This window comes from Sylvia atricapilla, chromosome 26 (genome assembly GCF_009819655.1).
Source record: "Sylvia atricapilla isolate bSylAtr1 chromosome 26, bSylAtr1.pri, whole genome shotgun sequence".
NCBI lineage: Eukaryota > Metazoa > Chordata > Aves > Passeriformes > Sylviidae > Sylvia > Sylvia atricapilla.
Window position 1 is genome coordinate 4,452,381 of NC_089165.1, and position 15,224 is coordinate 4,467,604.

The 15,224-nt window shown below is 57.3% G+C and overlaps 1 protein-coding gene across 1 annotated transcript; it reads right to left on the reverse strand.

Moving 5' to 3' along the window:
* Positions 1–751: 751 nt before the first annotated feature.
* On the reverse strand, positions 752–6,254 carry LOC136371787 (perilipin-3-like). The gene is made up of 7 exons (XM_066336062.1): positions 6,195–6,254; positions 5,550–5,745; positions 4,899–4,981; positions 3,426–4,641; positions 2,806–3,005; positions 2,493–2,621; positions 752–2,403 (listed from the first exon to the last, which is right to left on the reverse strand). The coding sequence occupies exons 1-7, from the start codon at positions 6,252–6,254 to the stop codon at positions 1,819–1,821; spliced, it is 2,469 nt and encodes an 822-aa protein (XP_066192159.1). The 3' UTR covers positions 752–1,818.
* Positions 6,255–15,224: the final 8,970 nt, after the last annotated feature.

Here is a 15,224-nt window from a genome sequence, read left to right on the forward strand (position 1 = left end):
ACGCTGCTCCAGGCGCTGCCTGAGCCCGCCGCGGAAACTTGCCCTATTTAAAGGCAGCCGCAGCAAACGCCCCGAAATAACTCTCCGCTGGGGAAAGTTTCTAATCTCAGTTTTGTTTCCCTGTCTCACGAAAACCCTGCAATTGCCCAACTGCCCTCGGTGCCCCGTGTCCCCCGGCGGGCCCGGCCGAGCTGGAGGAAGTTGGAGCGGGGCGAGCCCGGTGCCGCCAGCCCGGCGCCGCCAGCGCGGCCCGGTGTCCCCGGGAAGGGATGGGACAAACCGGGAGGGGAAGGGGTCAGCCGGGATGGGACAAACCGGGAGGGGAAGGGGTCAGCCGGGATGGGATCAGCCGGGAAGGGATGGGGGCAGCCGGGAAGGGAAGGGCTCAGCCTACCTGCAGCCGGTGGCCGGGCGGAAGCGGCGCGGGGCGAGGCGCACGGAGGGCGGAGCGGAGCGGGGCGGAGCGGGGCCGGGGCAGCGCTCCCGGGGACCGGGACAGCACAGCCCGGCCTCGGGAACCGCGGCCCTTCCCTCCGCAGCCAGGGCCGGCACGCTCGTGTCCCCCCCGCCAGGGCAGCCCGAGGTGACACGGAGCGCTGGGGACAGGCAGGGCAGGGAGCCACCCTTCCCCTGCGGGCAGTGCCGGTGGGAGTGCTGGAATAGGGACGAGCCATGCAAAGCCCAGGATCCAGTGGTGGCAGAGGGAGAGGGGTGAGGAGGAAAAGTGGGGCATGGACAGACACACCTGAGCCTCAGGAGTACAGGTAGAAGTAAGGGAAACAAAGTAATTGAGGCATTTTTCTGCTTAGGAAAGCGTGGGACCTGCTAAAGGCACTTTGTTTTTCCCCTGCAGCAAGAGCAGGGAACAGACAGCTGGCCCTGGACAAGACCTGGTAAAGGCAAGGCTTCAGCACAGCTCAGGTAAGGGGAGAACACAACCCTGCAGCTTTAGGTACACACAAACCCACATGGCTTTGAACGCAGGTCAGGCTTTATTCCAGTGTCTGCTCACCAATGCCAGGAACAGTTACCACAATAAGCTACATTGGAAATGATTACAAAGTAGTATTTTCTGGGAAAGAACCAGCACCTGGATTAAAAATCCCACCTATTTTAATAACAGGATATCCTAATCCCGTGGCAGAGTAACTCCTGGGAACAGCTGCCTCATGTAATGGCTGTGAAGTGTTTCACACATGGAGTTACTCACAGATAATCCTTGTAGTCATTCACAGAACTAGAAAATACGATTAAAGAAAACCCCACACTGCCGAGTGCTTCTCCGTGAAGGAAAAAGTGTTTGGCTGATCCATGAGGAGAAATCTCTTCTGGAGAAGCAGCTCCTTGCTCCCAGCTGTGCCAGATGTGCGGCAGGGCCCAGCCTCTCCAGAAGCACAACTGGAACTTGTATTTTTAAACATTGAGAAGGTGGGAGATGGTATCAAAGGTTGAGCACAGCATCTTCTCAGGAGTTCCACAGTTTGGGTGAATTAAAACCAAATCCAGCATTAAAAATAAGCTGAGATCACTTCTTCTCTCCCACAACTTGTCTCAGCAAGATTTAGCCACTCACAGCCACAGCTGTGCTGAGTTAAAAAGCTGAAGTGCAGGTCCCATCTCCCCTCTCAGCACAGCAGTTGGATTTAAGATCAGTAAATCAAGATTCAGAATCTCCCCACCTTGGTTATCAAATCTCCTTACAATTACATCTGACTGTAAATTCAGAGAGCAGAGGCACTTGTGGCACAAATGGGCACACAATTAAAAGATCCAGTGCTGTTCTACCCAGGTAGCCTTGGCCAGAAGAGCTGGGATTTATCAGAGATCTTCCTGTGGTGCACTGGTTTTTATCTCCTTTGCAGCCAGGGCCACCTCTGTGTCCTTCCTTGCTTGGTCCTCTGGCTTCCTCACCTTCTCCTCCAGCTTCTCTAGCACTTCACACCATTTTTCTGAGAGCTTGTTGGCTCCCTTTGGCTCTTCAGGTGCCTTTGTCATCTCCTGTGTTAGCGGAGCCTTTTCCAACTTGGGTAGTTTCCTGTCACTCCTCATCTCCTCCCTCTTGGGCTTTCTGCTGTCCTGTGCCACCTTGGCCATGGCCCTGAAGGGCCCCACAATCCAGTTCAGAGGGGCGTTGTGGGTGACATACTCCAGGAGGACATCCAGGGACCTCCGGGCCTCTGCCACACGGTCCCGGCTCCGGGCCAGCGTGGTCCTGGAGAGGTCCTGGAAGGACACGGCCCTGGAGAAAGAGCTGTGGAGCTTGTGGATGTGCCGAGTGGCCTGAGACACAGCGTCCTGGATGCTGCTGGGGAGGCCGTGGATGCCGAGCTTGAGGCGGTGGTAGGCGGGCTGGAGCTGCTGGGTGATGATCCTCAGCATGGCCAGAGTGCGCGGCTCCACCTGCTGGGAGAGAAGAGCTCAGGGACGGCCCGGACACCTTCAGGGTGGCCCCGGGCACCTTCAGGGTGGCCCCGGGCTCCTCCCGGGGGTACCTCGGGCTGGCACGCCGTCCGGACTTGGTTTCCTTTGGGCTGCGTCAGGCTCCAGTCCACCCACAGCTGATGGAGCTTCTCCTGCCCCTCCAGCAGCTTCTGGCCAACCTCCTGTTTCACAGATTCAATCTGATGGGAAAAACGAGAGGAAAGGTTGTAGTGCAAGCAGGCACAGAGAGGCGCCAGCGCTTCCCTGCCAGGGGAGGATCCGGGGTGACACGGAGCTGGTGTGGGATGGAGGAAGAGCTTCCAGCTGGATAGCAGGGCAGGAAGGGCTACAGACAGGAGGAGGAAGGGCAGAGCGTGTTGGTACCAGTTTTATTGCCAGCTGCAGCCGGGAGAGCGTGTCCTGGGTGCGGTGTCTGAAGCTCTGCAGCTTGGCCAGGGAGTGCTGGTAGGCTCTGTGCCGGACCCTGCCCGGCAGCGAGCCCAGGCGTACAAAGTAACTCTGCTGCCTCTTCTGCTCCTCCAGCGAGGCCACGCCAAAGCCCTGCACCGTGCTGGCCAGTTTACCTGGGGGAGACAAGAACAGAGCTGCAGCTGGGCCCCACTGCCAGCTGCGAGGGGTGGAAGAGGTTGGATCACCCGTTGGAAAACAGGAAGGCTGAAGCTTGCTGTGGGAGCAGGAGGTCTGTAGTTGCTCGTGTGTTAAAGGCAGGTTAGTCCCTGCTCAGTCTTCAGGTAAACAGACTCGATGGAGAGGATGAAGCGTGAACCCACGTGTTTATTTACTTTGAGGCTGGTGGGCAAGGACCAGCAAATGCTTGAACTCTGTCCCATACCATGTGGCAATTTGGTGTTGACAGCCAGCAACTTGGTGACAAATTCAGAGCTACCTGTCTCCTTCAGAAGTTGACTCTTGCTGTGTCAGGTGCTCTCTACTCACATGGGAAGGGACTTGCATCTACAAGCGCCAGGTAAGTATTTTCTTACCTAGTTCCTCCTCAGTCATTGGGAGGTAATGATCCACCAGATCTTCTGACATTCCCAGGACAGTTTCCACTCCTCCAGCCACTGCCTGGCTCACTGCCTTGGCTTTGCTCATGCTGTTGGTCACCACTGAGTTGGTCATCTCCACCCCCTCCTGGAGGACCTCCCTGCCCTGCTCCAGGGCTCTGTTGATCTTGCTGGTGATGGTGCCGTAGGCAGCATCCAGAGCTGTACTGACCGTGGAGGTGACCGCAGCTTTGGTCTTCTCCACACTGTCTTGAACAGCCCCTTTGGTCAGGTCCACTGCTTCAGTCACCTTGTTGGCCACCAGGTCCTTGGTGCCCTGGGCAGCCCCCACAGCTGCAGTGATGGTGGAAGCAACAGCAGACTTGGTCCTGTCAACGCTGTCCTCCACCATGTGCTTGGTGACATCCACGGCCTCTGTCACCTTGGTGGTCACCAGCTCCTTGGCGCCCTGGGCAGCCTCCACAGCGTTGACGATTGTAGAGGCAACTGCAGACTTGGTCAGGTCAACACTGTCTTCTACAATGTGTTTACTGAGGTCCACTGCCTTGGTCACCTTGTCTGTCACCAGCTCCTTGGCCCCTTGAGCAGCCTCCACAGCACTGACGATCGTGGAGGCAACTGCAGACTTGGTCAGGTCAACGCTGTCCTCCACCATGTGCTTGGTGACATCCACAGCCTTGGTGACCTTGTCCACAGCATCTGTCACCTTGTTGGTCATCAGGTCCTTGGCCCCCTGGGCAGCCCCCACAGCTGCAGTGATGGTGGAAGTCACAGCAGACTTGGTCTTGTCAACGCTGTCCTCCACCATGTGCTTGGTGACATCCACAGCCTCTGTCACCTTGTTGGTCACCAGCTCCTTGGCCCCTTGAGCAGCCTCCACAGCGTTGACAATCGTAGAGGCCACGGCAAACTTGGTCCTGTCAACGCTGTCCTCCACCATGTGCTTGGTGGCATCCACGGCCTCTGTCACCTTGGTGGTCACCAGCTCCTTGGCGCCCTGGGCAGCCTCCACAGCACTGCTGACAGTGGAGGTGACCACAGACCTGGTCAGCTTGACGCTGTCCCCAACAACATTTTTAGTGAGGTCCACAGCTTCAGTGACTTTATCAGCCACTGCTTCCTTGGCCTCACAGGCGGCCTCCATGGCAGACGTCACCTTGGTGGACACCAGCTGCTTGGTGTCCGAGATTACCTGCACCAGGGAGAGACAAAGATTTTTTTTGGTTGTTGTTCCAAAACAGGTTTTCCCTCCCTGAAAAAGCTTTTCAGCTTGGATTAGTTGTGCTTGCAGTCTGTGGGAGGGCCGGAGAGGTGAGCACACCTCTGTTGACCGGGATGTGGTCAGTGTTCACTCCCTCTCCAGCCTTCCCTGCTGCTGGCCTTCATTTATTTCCCCATATTCTGCTGTACCCATCGAGCCATGGCTCCCCAGGAAAAGCCTTTCCTTACCTTGTCAGCTGGCTGCTGCAGGAAGGGCAAGGTCTCCTCCAGCTGATCCAGGCCTTTACAGGCATATTCATTCACAAGGGCGACTGGAAGAGACAACAGGCACCAGTTTATTCTTGCACTCGGGGATGGGTTTTTGACCCTACAATGGCCAGTTCAAGATACACTCATGAAAACAAGCCCCCCAAAATAAATCACCATTTTGGGGTGGGATGTGCATGAGCATGAGTCTTATTGAAAGTTAACAAACCCTAAAATTTGGGAGGCTCAGATAGTCTCCATTTTGCCTTCCCACTCTCTAACTGTAGACTTTAATTCAACTGCAGTGTAGCAACTGCCCTTGGTGCAGGGCATTGACTTTAAAGGGTTGAAAGGTGTTGGGATAAGCCAGGCTGAGCTCTATCCCAGACCGACATCTCCTACTCGGGATGGTCCCAACTTGGAGTGGGACAGAGGGAGCAGGGAGTTGTTACTTGGTAACCTAAAGGAATCCAACCCTGTTTCTCCTGGAAACAGTTTCATTCCGGGGCAGTTCAGTGTGGGCAGCTGCTGAGCAGGAGGCTCAGTGTCCGGGGAGAAGGGGCTGAGGGAGGTGGGATCGCCCTACAGGCACAGGAGCCTCCCCTCCCTGTCCCTCGGGTGCCCTGCACTTACTCTGTGGCTCCAGCTGGCTCAGGATGGGCTGTGCCCCTCCGACCACGCTGCCCATGGCCACAGCAGCCACGGTCTCGGCCACGCTGCAGACACCACTGAGGCAGGGGTGGGACTCCTTGGTGTGGGTGTAGGCAGAGGAGACCATGTTGAAGGCAGAATTGAGCAGGGGCAGGCTGGTGACTCGGTTGACAGCGCTCTAAACCCCAGAGAAACAGTGACATTAGAGCCCGGCCTGAGCTGTGGGTGAACACAGCCCCGTGTCTGCCCAGAAAGGTCCCAGCAAACCCATCCCTCATCCTTCTTCAAGTCAGAGCTGAGGAGACTCATCCAGAGGCCTCCACCAAGTGAACAAACCAGGGTGAAGAACTGTGGACCCTGTGAATTCTGAATCACACTGGTTTCAGCACCAAACCAGATGTGGAAATAGGACCTGCTCCTGTTTCAGAACTCCTGTTTGCATCACTTGGCCAGCCCTGAAGTTGTCTCTTGAGCAAAACAATTGCCTTCTGTACTGAGGGGGGTTTGATTTGGTCACAGCTCCATGGGGCTAATCTTTGTCCTCCAGCCTGGTTTGGGGGTGCTGGGAGAGGTTTATGAGCACATGTCAGGGGGTGATTTAACTGCTGTGTGTGCCCCAGCACCTACCACAGTCTGCTGCTCCTCAGCCTTCAGCAGGTCTGGGGTCGGGGTCTTTCCTGAGGCCATGCTGACTTCAGCTGCAGCTGGAAGGAAAAACAAGAGTATCATGAGCACAACTTCATTGCCTCCAAGGAAATAAAATCCTGCCAAAGCAGGGGAAAAGCAGAGGGCAGCAAAGCTGGGCTCTGTTATTTAGCTGCTCCCAGGAAGGTTCAGGTTAGAAATAGGTGAGAACTATTTTATCTGCCTTGTGTTTTCTCTGTGGAGTGGGATGGACTCTGGTTGGACACCAAAACTTTTCCCTCACCCCCCTCTGCAGCTGATCAGGGGAGAGAAGATATAACAATATAACCAGTTTGGGAAGCACATGAAAGTCCTTTGGAGTTTTCCCTGGAGGATGAGCCAGGTTTCCCAGCTGCAGCATTCCATGGCTACCATGGCTTCCCATCCGACTGAGCAGCAAGGCAGGAAATCTCCCTTCCTGTGAAACCAAGACTCTGAGGCATTCCCATGACATAAGGGGACTGAAGAAGAATCAGATGTTGCAATAATCTGAATGAGTATTGGTTCCCCAGCATAGATCTCCAGTGGTATCTGGACACTCCTGTACTGGTGACAATCCCAGGATTACTCTGAGCCTTAGGCACTGCAGGGATTTCAGCACATTTGTTCTTCAGGACAGAGGCTGCTTTTCTCTCCTTTGCCAGTGTATTCCTGTTCTTACATTGGCTGAGACATTTTCCAGTGGAAAACCCTCAAACCCTCCCAAACTGGATTTCCAAGCCATGCACTGCTCCAGGCTCACTGGCAGACTCTTCCCAAAAAACAACCTTGCCATCTGAGTCGTGGTGGAGCCCATTGTCTTGTTTCTTGTGTTCTTTGCCTCATCCAAGGCCGTTATTTTGCTGAGAAACAGGAACAGAGAGATGGGGAGGAGTAGTGAAACCAGCATTTGTGAGCCCTGACACTGGCCAGGGGCATCTCAGGAGGTGACTTGGCAAAACACCAAATATTGCTGCATTAACCACTGAATTAGTCAGAATTCAGTGAGATTTGAGCAGGGCAGGGATGCTGAATGCCACATGCCTGTGGCAAAAGCTGTCACACAAGTTGTCCCCTCCAGCCTCTCCAGTGAGAAGCTGGGAGCCCCTCTGGGGGCCCTTCCCAGTTTATCTGCACAGCAGAAACACCAATGGATCCTCACTAAGCTGAGAGAAGTTGTAAAAACCTGCTCCAGACAAAGCAAAGCTGAATGTAAAACCCAAGTCCCAAAGTCCACGGGGTTTGCTGTCCCTCTGCTCTGCCTCAGGGCAGGTTTGTTATTTCTTTGGAGCCAAGCAGGGCTGATGTAGGAACAAGGCACAGCTCTTTCAACACCATCACAAACAACCCCTTTCCTCAGTTATTGTACTTCTGGAGAGGTGGGAAAAGCTCCAGCTGTGGAGTTTGACACCGTGGTGGCCTTGGTGTCAGGGCAGCACAGAGACACTGCAGCAAAAGGAAGAGGGGAGGATTCTTGTTCGAATAATTCAGGAGTAACTCCTGGGCTGATGTAAAAGCAGATGTAAGGTCAGATCAGCCTCTGAAGTACAGGGATCCCACGTTAATTATGGATGCAGCTGGCCAGAGGAAATCCTGCAGCACAGTCACCTTGGAACAAGGTTTGTTCTCTGCTGCGTAGGAGAAATCCATGTTTTGCAACACCCAGATTTGCAGTGTGGGCAGATCTCCACAGCGTGGTTTTATTTTCTCCTTCCCTGAAGAAATGCTGAGCAGCCTTTGCTTTACTTCAGAGATTGCAGGAAAGCCCAGTGCTTGGAAACTCTGGGTCAGGTGGTTCTGACTCCTTTGGAGAGGCCACAGCCAAGGCAGGATTGTCAGGAGTGGAAATCCCAGTGGGCAGAGGAAAAGAAACAGCACCGCTTTGTTTTGGTTGTGGCTTGCTTCGTATGAAAGTGATGATCCGATGATTTCACACCATTACTACATCCAGAATATTAGGTCACTGCTGGAGAAATCTCTTGAAACAGGTGGTTTCAGGATGATGAAACTTCAGTGCTCTTTTCTAGCATCAAGGTCAAGAGATCTTCTGGCATCAGGAGCTGAATGTCTGATCACTGCCCAGCTGGAATCCGTGGAGGAGCAAGGGCTGGCCCCAAGCGGCAGGACCCTGGCCCCAAACCCACCCCGCTGCTCCCTTTTCCCTGCCCCATCCCAAACTGGGTGGCAGAGGGGCCAGGAACTCCCCTGCTGGGGCCAGCACCTCCCTGGTCGCTGTCACCGGCAGGGAGCAGTTCACCTAAAGCCGGTTCTTTACTCCCCTTGGCTGGAGGTTCCCTGCGGGGAGCAGCTCCAGGAGAGCAGTGTGTGCTCCTGCAGGATCCTCACGTTCAGGAAGCTCCTCTCCCTTCCCAGGGGTTTTACCTTGGGAGACAAACTGAGCCACAGCCAGCACGGCTGGTTCAGTGGCTTGACTGGCAATTCCTTAATGACCACGGAGGAAAACAAAGCTAAATTTAGTGCTTTAGATGTGAGCAGCGAGGGCTAATCAGAGCAGAGGAATTCAATTGTAGTTAAAACACCTATTTACATTCTTTTCGAGATTGGCCACTGATACCCCGTTCCCAAAAACGCAGAACAGGGTCACGGGATGTCTGTGGGGAATGGGCTGCAAATGGCCTCTGAGGACAGAACTGTTTTAGGAGGAAGATCAAATGATTCCCAGCTTTGACCTGAGGACAGTAGTTCCAGGAGGGCTGGCAGAGGTCCCCATCTCCCCTTTCTGGATAAACCAGCAGCACTAGGAAACCTCCAAGATCAAAGGCACCCTTGCTGAGGGATGCAGGGCTTCCCCCACACACCTCCAGCAGAAATTAAACACCACAACCAGCGGCACCACTGCGTCAGTAACTGCTTGGAACAGAAATATTTTAGCAAAGAGGAGAGAAAGTTTTTAACTAAAACAGCTTCTCAGTACTGCCCAATCTTTCCACGAGGACAGAGCTCTTGGCTTCACCTGGAAGCTGTAACTTGCAGAGCAAGCACCTCAGCACATTTCCATCTGGAATTTTCAGCAGAACCAGCTTCAGAAACTGAAATCCTTCCCAGCCATGCACAGCACATAGTCATGAGCACACTTAAAGCCTTGTTAGTCTTGAGAAACGCCAACGCAGTTCGCCAAAACTCCCTCCAGGAGCTGGCAGAGCTCGGCAGGGACAGGATGCTCCTGAGCAGGAGTCCTCTCGTCACTCGGTTCTCGTGCCTCCCCCAAAGGATCACGAGGAGCAGCCCCGGGCAGGGCTGTCACAGGAAGGGAATGCCGGGCTGTCACCTGCACCTCCTGTCCCCGGGCTGTCACCTGCACCTCCCACCCCTGGGGCGTCCCTCCCGTCCCTACCATCCCAAACATCGCTGGGCTGTGCACGTGAAGGTGGGACTCACCTCCTAGGGACCGGGATCCTCAGCAGACAAAAAGCAGAAAAAAAGCCTTTTAAACCCCAAACTACTCGATCACACTCAGAGATCCATGGAATTACCAAGGAGCCATCTCAAAGCTGGGAAGGGTTTAAATCCTGCGCTGGTTTGGGTCGGAAAGGACCTTAAAGATCCCATAGTTCCAAGCCCCAAGCCTCTCCGCTGTCACCCAAGGCAGACACATCATGACACCAGAAAATGCCACCTTTGGCCCCAGAAAGCAAAGCGCCCCCAGAGCGGGGACACAGCACACAGCTCCTGCTCTCCCGGGGCACACTCAGCCCCTGCGGCCGTGGGGACAGACCGGGTCCTGGGCTGCAGAGCCCCCGGGAGTCACCCCAGCCCCCAGAGCGGGCACAGACCCCCGGAGCAGTCCCAGAGCCCCCCAGCTCACCCAGGCCAGCCTTACCTGCCCGCTCGGCGCCCGGCACTGGGAGCACTGGGAGCACTGGGAGCGGCGCGGTTAAATAGCCCGCAGGCGGCGGCGGAACCGGCCGGGCCAATGGGGAGCGGCGGGGGCGGGGGGCTGCGGCTGCGGCTCAGGTGAGGCTCAGGTGAGGGCCGGGGTCCCTGGGGGCCATGGAAGGTGTCGGGAGCTGCTCTTTGTCCCCCCAGCAGGGACGGAGCCGGCCTTGGGTGTCCAGGGGATCTGTCAGAGGGTTGCCGTCCCCTGGTGCTTTGGCCTTGGGGTCAGGGAACAGGGGGATCCGCTGAGCTGGGAGGGCCCGCGGGGATGGTGTGTGCAGCCCCTGGCCCTGCACAGACCCCCGAGAATCCCCCTGTGCCGGGAGCACACAGCTGCTGGGGCCGGTGGAGCACTGCAGCTGCTTGGGGCCAGGGACAGGAGCTGAGCCCCGTTTGTCCCCAGCTGGGGACAGGGGCTGCCCTTGGGCTGCTCCTTGCAGGGGGTCACAGATCTTGTCACCAAGTCCCAGGGGAGCAGGACTTGGCGTCTGTGGTGTGACCCATGCTCAGCAGCATCGTCCTGATGTTTTCTTGGCAGAGCTGCCCTCCCCACGGGGGCTGTGCCTCCCCGAGGAGCCAGACAGGCTCTCCCACCCCAGCCCGTGCCAGGCCCCGGCAGACCCCTGCTGATGGAGCCTTCTGCTTCTCCTCTTTGCTGGCATTTGCAGGGTGAGAGCTGATTTATGTTTTTATCCTGCAGAGGGCCCAGCGGTGCAGGACTCCAGGGAGCTCAGGGCCTTTTAACAGCTATAACAAATATTGAATACTCCAATTAATGCTTTTCTTTTCCATTTGTGCCTTTTCATCTTCAGTTCTCAAAAACTGGTTTGAAAACACCAATTAAGCTTCCTGTTGTCTGTTTTCAAGATCAGCGGGGGAGGAAACTGAGGCACAGGTAAAAATTATCTGAAGTCTTCTAACGCTATTACAGGGGTTGAGTCACCGTGTTTTGGGCCACTGGATGCAGGAGACCTTGGCTCTGTTTCTGTATTGCCATTCAGGGGGTGCCAATGGTTTTTGAAAAATGTGCTGTTAAGCTGACAAAAATGTAGACAATTGTCACTCCTCAGCTCTGGGGTTGGAAGGAATCCTCATCCTGAGGCTGGGAAAGGGTTGGAAAGGTCTCTGGAGCTCGGGCACTCCTGGAGAGCTGGGATCTGGCTGAGTCTGGAAAGCTGCCAGGGATGGAGATCTCACCCAGCCTCTGGCTGTTGGACCCATTGGGTCTGGGTGGTTCATTAGTGGAGAAGCAGCTCCCAATGTCCACTGTGAGCCTCTCCAGCTACAAACTGTGGCTTTTCCTTCTTGTTAGATCACCTGCACTGCAGGAAGCATTGTCCTTGTGCAGTTGTGTGACAGAAACTCCACATTCTGTCGTCACCTGGGAACCTGTCACAGAGCCACAGGACCCCAGAATGGGCTGGGTGGGAAGGACCTGAAGTTTTTGATGCGGTTCTGGAGTGTTTGATATCTTGTACTAAAACTGAAGCCAACCAGTGGCTTTTAGCAATTATGATGTTTGTAAGGGAAATAAAAGTTGTGCTTGTCTGTCCTGTGAAGAGTTGATGAAATGAGGGTTTTTTTACAGGAGCAGGGAATCAAGAAATGTGTGCTGTGTGTTTTGGAGCGTTGGCCTGGCGTGGTCAGTGCTGCATCCTCAGGTAAGGTGCCAGTGATCCAGCTGCTTCATGGGCGTGGAGTGCCCCAGTGGGTCACTTGGGCTGGGGAGGGGGAAAGTCTCGTGGGACAGGTCCTGCTTCATCCCCTGAGTGAGTGAAACTGCATGATGCACCTTCATGTGGCTGTGGTGGGGCACAGGGGAATGTGAGAAGTGATAACCAGTAATGAAAACTAACCAGGCAGCGTTTGATATCTAATGTGTGGGTTTGATATTAGGGTAAAGTATCAGTGCTGGGATTTCCTGCTGGGTGGCAGAACTGCCTGCAGGGTCAGGGCTGATTTGGGGGATTGCAGTGTCAGAGCAAAGGTTTGCACAATTGTTTCTGTGACCCTCGGTGCTGTGTGAAAGGCACAGATTTCAATCTGAGCTAGAATCACCACTAGGAGGTTGGGTGGGCGTGGGAAGGGCGTGGGAGGAAGTGGAGAAACACGTTTGGGGAAGGGAGAGGAGCTGTGCTGGCTGGAGCATGGGAGCCCCGTGCAGCCCTGAGCAAAGCTGCAGCATCCAGACCTGGGGCAGGATCCTTCAGGTGTCAACCCCACCTGGAGCTCCTGTCCCTCAGCCCTGCTGCTGCTCCACTCTCTGGGCTTACCTTGAGGGTCCCCCACTCCTGCTCTGCTTCCAGCAGCTCTCCTGAACTCCCAGGACAGGTGGTGGCAGGTTCCTGCTCCCCTTCTGGCTGCTTTGCCCTCCCAGCAGGGATCAGCCTGATGATTCCTGGCTGCTCTCCCAATATCCCAGTTCACCTTTCTGCTGCTTTTTCAGGCTGCAGGATGGTTTTCTGCGTGCCTGGCTGCTTCTCCCTCTGCTGCTGCTCTCTTGCCTGAGGTGAGCTGGGGTAGTGTAATGCTGGTTGGTTTGGGTAGATGGAGAGATGTCACCTGGGCTTGCTAAATGTGTCCCCTCCATCCCAACCGTGGCTGAGACCCCAGGTCCTGCTTCCCCAGGGCCACAGGCCTCCTCTGCACTCCCAGCCCTGGGCCTAGACCAGCTTTACCCCTGTCAGCTGCCGCTTGCTCAGCTCCCATCACGCAGAGCTTTGCATGGAGAGAGGGAAATGTGGAATGCAGAGAGTTCCCGGGTACAGCATGACTCTGGGTCATCCCAGAGCACGTGGGGCTGGAGCAGCCCTGACCCTGCCCCTGACCTGCAGCCTCCCTGCCTCACCTGGGGGCAGGTTCCTCGCTGTGCTGCGTGTGGCAGGCCTGAATCATCACCTGTCCTTGGCAACAGCTATGCAAGGAATATGTATTTAGGAAAGCATAAATGCCAGTGCCTGTGTCCTGGTTTTGGCTGGGATAGTTAATTTTCTTCCCAGTAGCTGGTCCAGGGCTGTGTTTTGGATTCAGCGTGGGAATAATGTTGATAACAACCGATGTTGTAGTTGTGGCTGAGTTGTGCTTACTCCACATCAAGGACTTTTCAGTTTCCCAGGCTCTGCCAGCGAGCAGGGGCACAAGGAGCCGGCTGGGAGCACGGCCAGGGGAGCTGACCTGGACTGGCCAGGGGGATAATCCATTCCACAGGACGTGCTGCCAGGACAGAGACTGGGCCAGGGATAGTGGACAACCGCGCTGGGGCAGCCCTGGCTGGGAGGAATTCCTTCCCAGGAGCCGAGAAGCCTCTCAGCTGCAGGAAGTGTCGTGGTGGGTTCAGGTTAATCCTCCCGTACATCTACGAGGGCAGGAAATGAGTTTGTGTGGAGGCAGAGCCTTGGGCCCGGGGAGGAGGTGAAGCCTGGGCGCTGCAGGTCGTGGGTCGGGGACGTGTCCTGAGTGCCCAGCCAGCGCCGGCCGCCAGCCCGGGGGCCGTGGCCCCGCCGTGGGGCCCAGGAGGGCGCAGGGAAGGGCTGGCACAGGGCAGACAGCCGGGAAGGCGAATTGGGCTGGGAGGGCAGCACGTCCCTGTCGCTGTGCCCCGGTGCCGGGGGAGGCCGTGGGGGCGGGCAGGGAGCAGGGGAAGCGCCGTGTGCCGCTTTTGCCGGGGCCTCCCGCGCCTCGTGTTCCTTTGTCCGCGGCGCCGGGCGGCCGCGGCCTCGGCGGGGCTGTTCTGGCCCAGGCCGCAGCCATCCGCGTCCCCAGCCGGCCTCTCTCCCCACAAACACCAACCCTCGGCCTTCCATCCTTCTCTTCCAGCAGCCTGCTCTCAGGGGCCTCTTGGCCACGCTTTGCCCCCAGCCAATGGTGGGTTTAAGCAAATGTTATTGTTTTTAATTTCCTCATAGCATCAGTGGTTTGGGATAAACATCCTGCAGCACCAGCCCTTGCTGTTGGCTCACGTGGCCGCGCCATGGCCCTGCCGTGTCACCCAGGCCACGTTGTCACCACAGGGGCCCTGCACGGGTGCCACAAGTCCCCCTGGAGCTAACGGCCTGGGGAGTTAGAGCCCTGGTGCGGATTGTTTGGTTTATTTGGATTAGTCTGTTCATTCGAATTCGGTTATTCGGATTATTCGGTTTATTCGCATCATTCGGATTATTCGGTTTATTCGCATCCAAGTAGAGCCTGGAGCCCCTCGGGGGAACAGGACCCCTCCTGGAGCCCCCCGGGGGGACAGGACACCTCGGGGAAGGGTGGCTGTCATAGGGCAGTCATCGGAGTCTCCCGTCCCCCTGGAGTTCACCGGGGCCCGGGCTTTAGGACAATAACGGGTCGGTCCCGTGCCCACGGCCCCGGGGGTTGAGGGGTGATGGAGCCCTTGTGGGTTTGGGGGTTTTGCCCGCACCGTGGCAGCCGAGGGGGCCCCAGGCGGGCTCGCTGGCGGGGGATGCCCGGTTCCGGCGGTGTGTTCACGGTCCCGTTTCCCCGCGGGCCCCCCCGGCCCCGCCCCGCCCGCGCGTTCCCGCCAGCGGCGGCCAATGGGCGCGCGCGGGGCGCGCACGGGGCTTTTCCGCGCCAAACTCCAAAGCCCGCGGAGAGCGCGCGGTACCGGCTCCAGCACCGCTCCCGGGGACTTCACCGGGACCCGCAGCCGCGGCACCGCTCCCCGGTGAGTCCGTCGGGATCTCCCAGCCCCGGCACCGCTCCCCGGTGAGTCCGCCGGGACCCCCCAGCCCCGGCACCGCCGCCCCATGGCGATGCCGCCGCGGGCCGGGGAGCGGCCGGTGGCGCCGGCAGCGGGAGGACAGCGAGGGGCGCGGGGCGGGAAGCGGTGCCCCGCCGTGTCGGGGCGCTGCGGGAAGCGGCGGGAGCGCTCCGCGGTGCGCGGGCGGTGACAGCTGGCTCGGGTGCCCCGGAGGGGACGCGTCACTCGGGGCTGCCGTAGCGGGACAGACCCCCGCCCCTAACGGGCCCGCGGGAGGGGGGTGTGCCCGTCAGGGGCGGTGCCGGCGGCACCGGTGCCCTGCGGGCCCGGGGAGTGGCATCGCCCCGGGGGGTGCGCGGGGATGACGCGGCCGGGCTGGGGCGGGTCCGGGC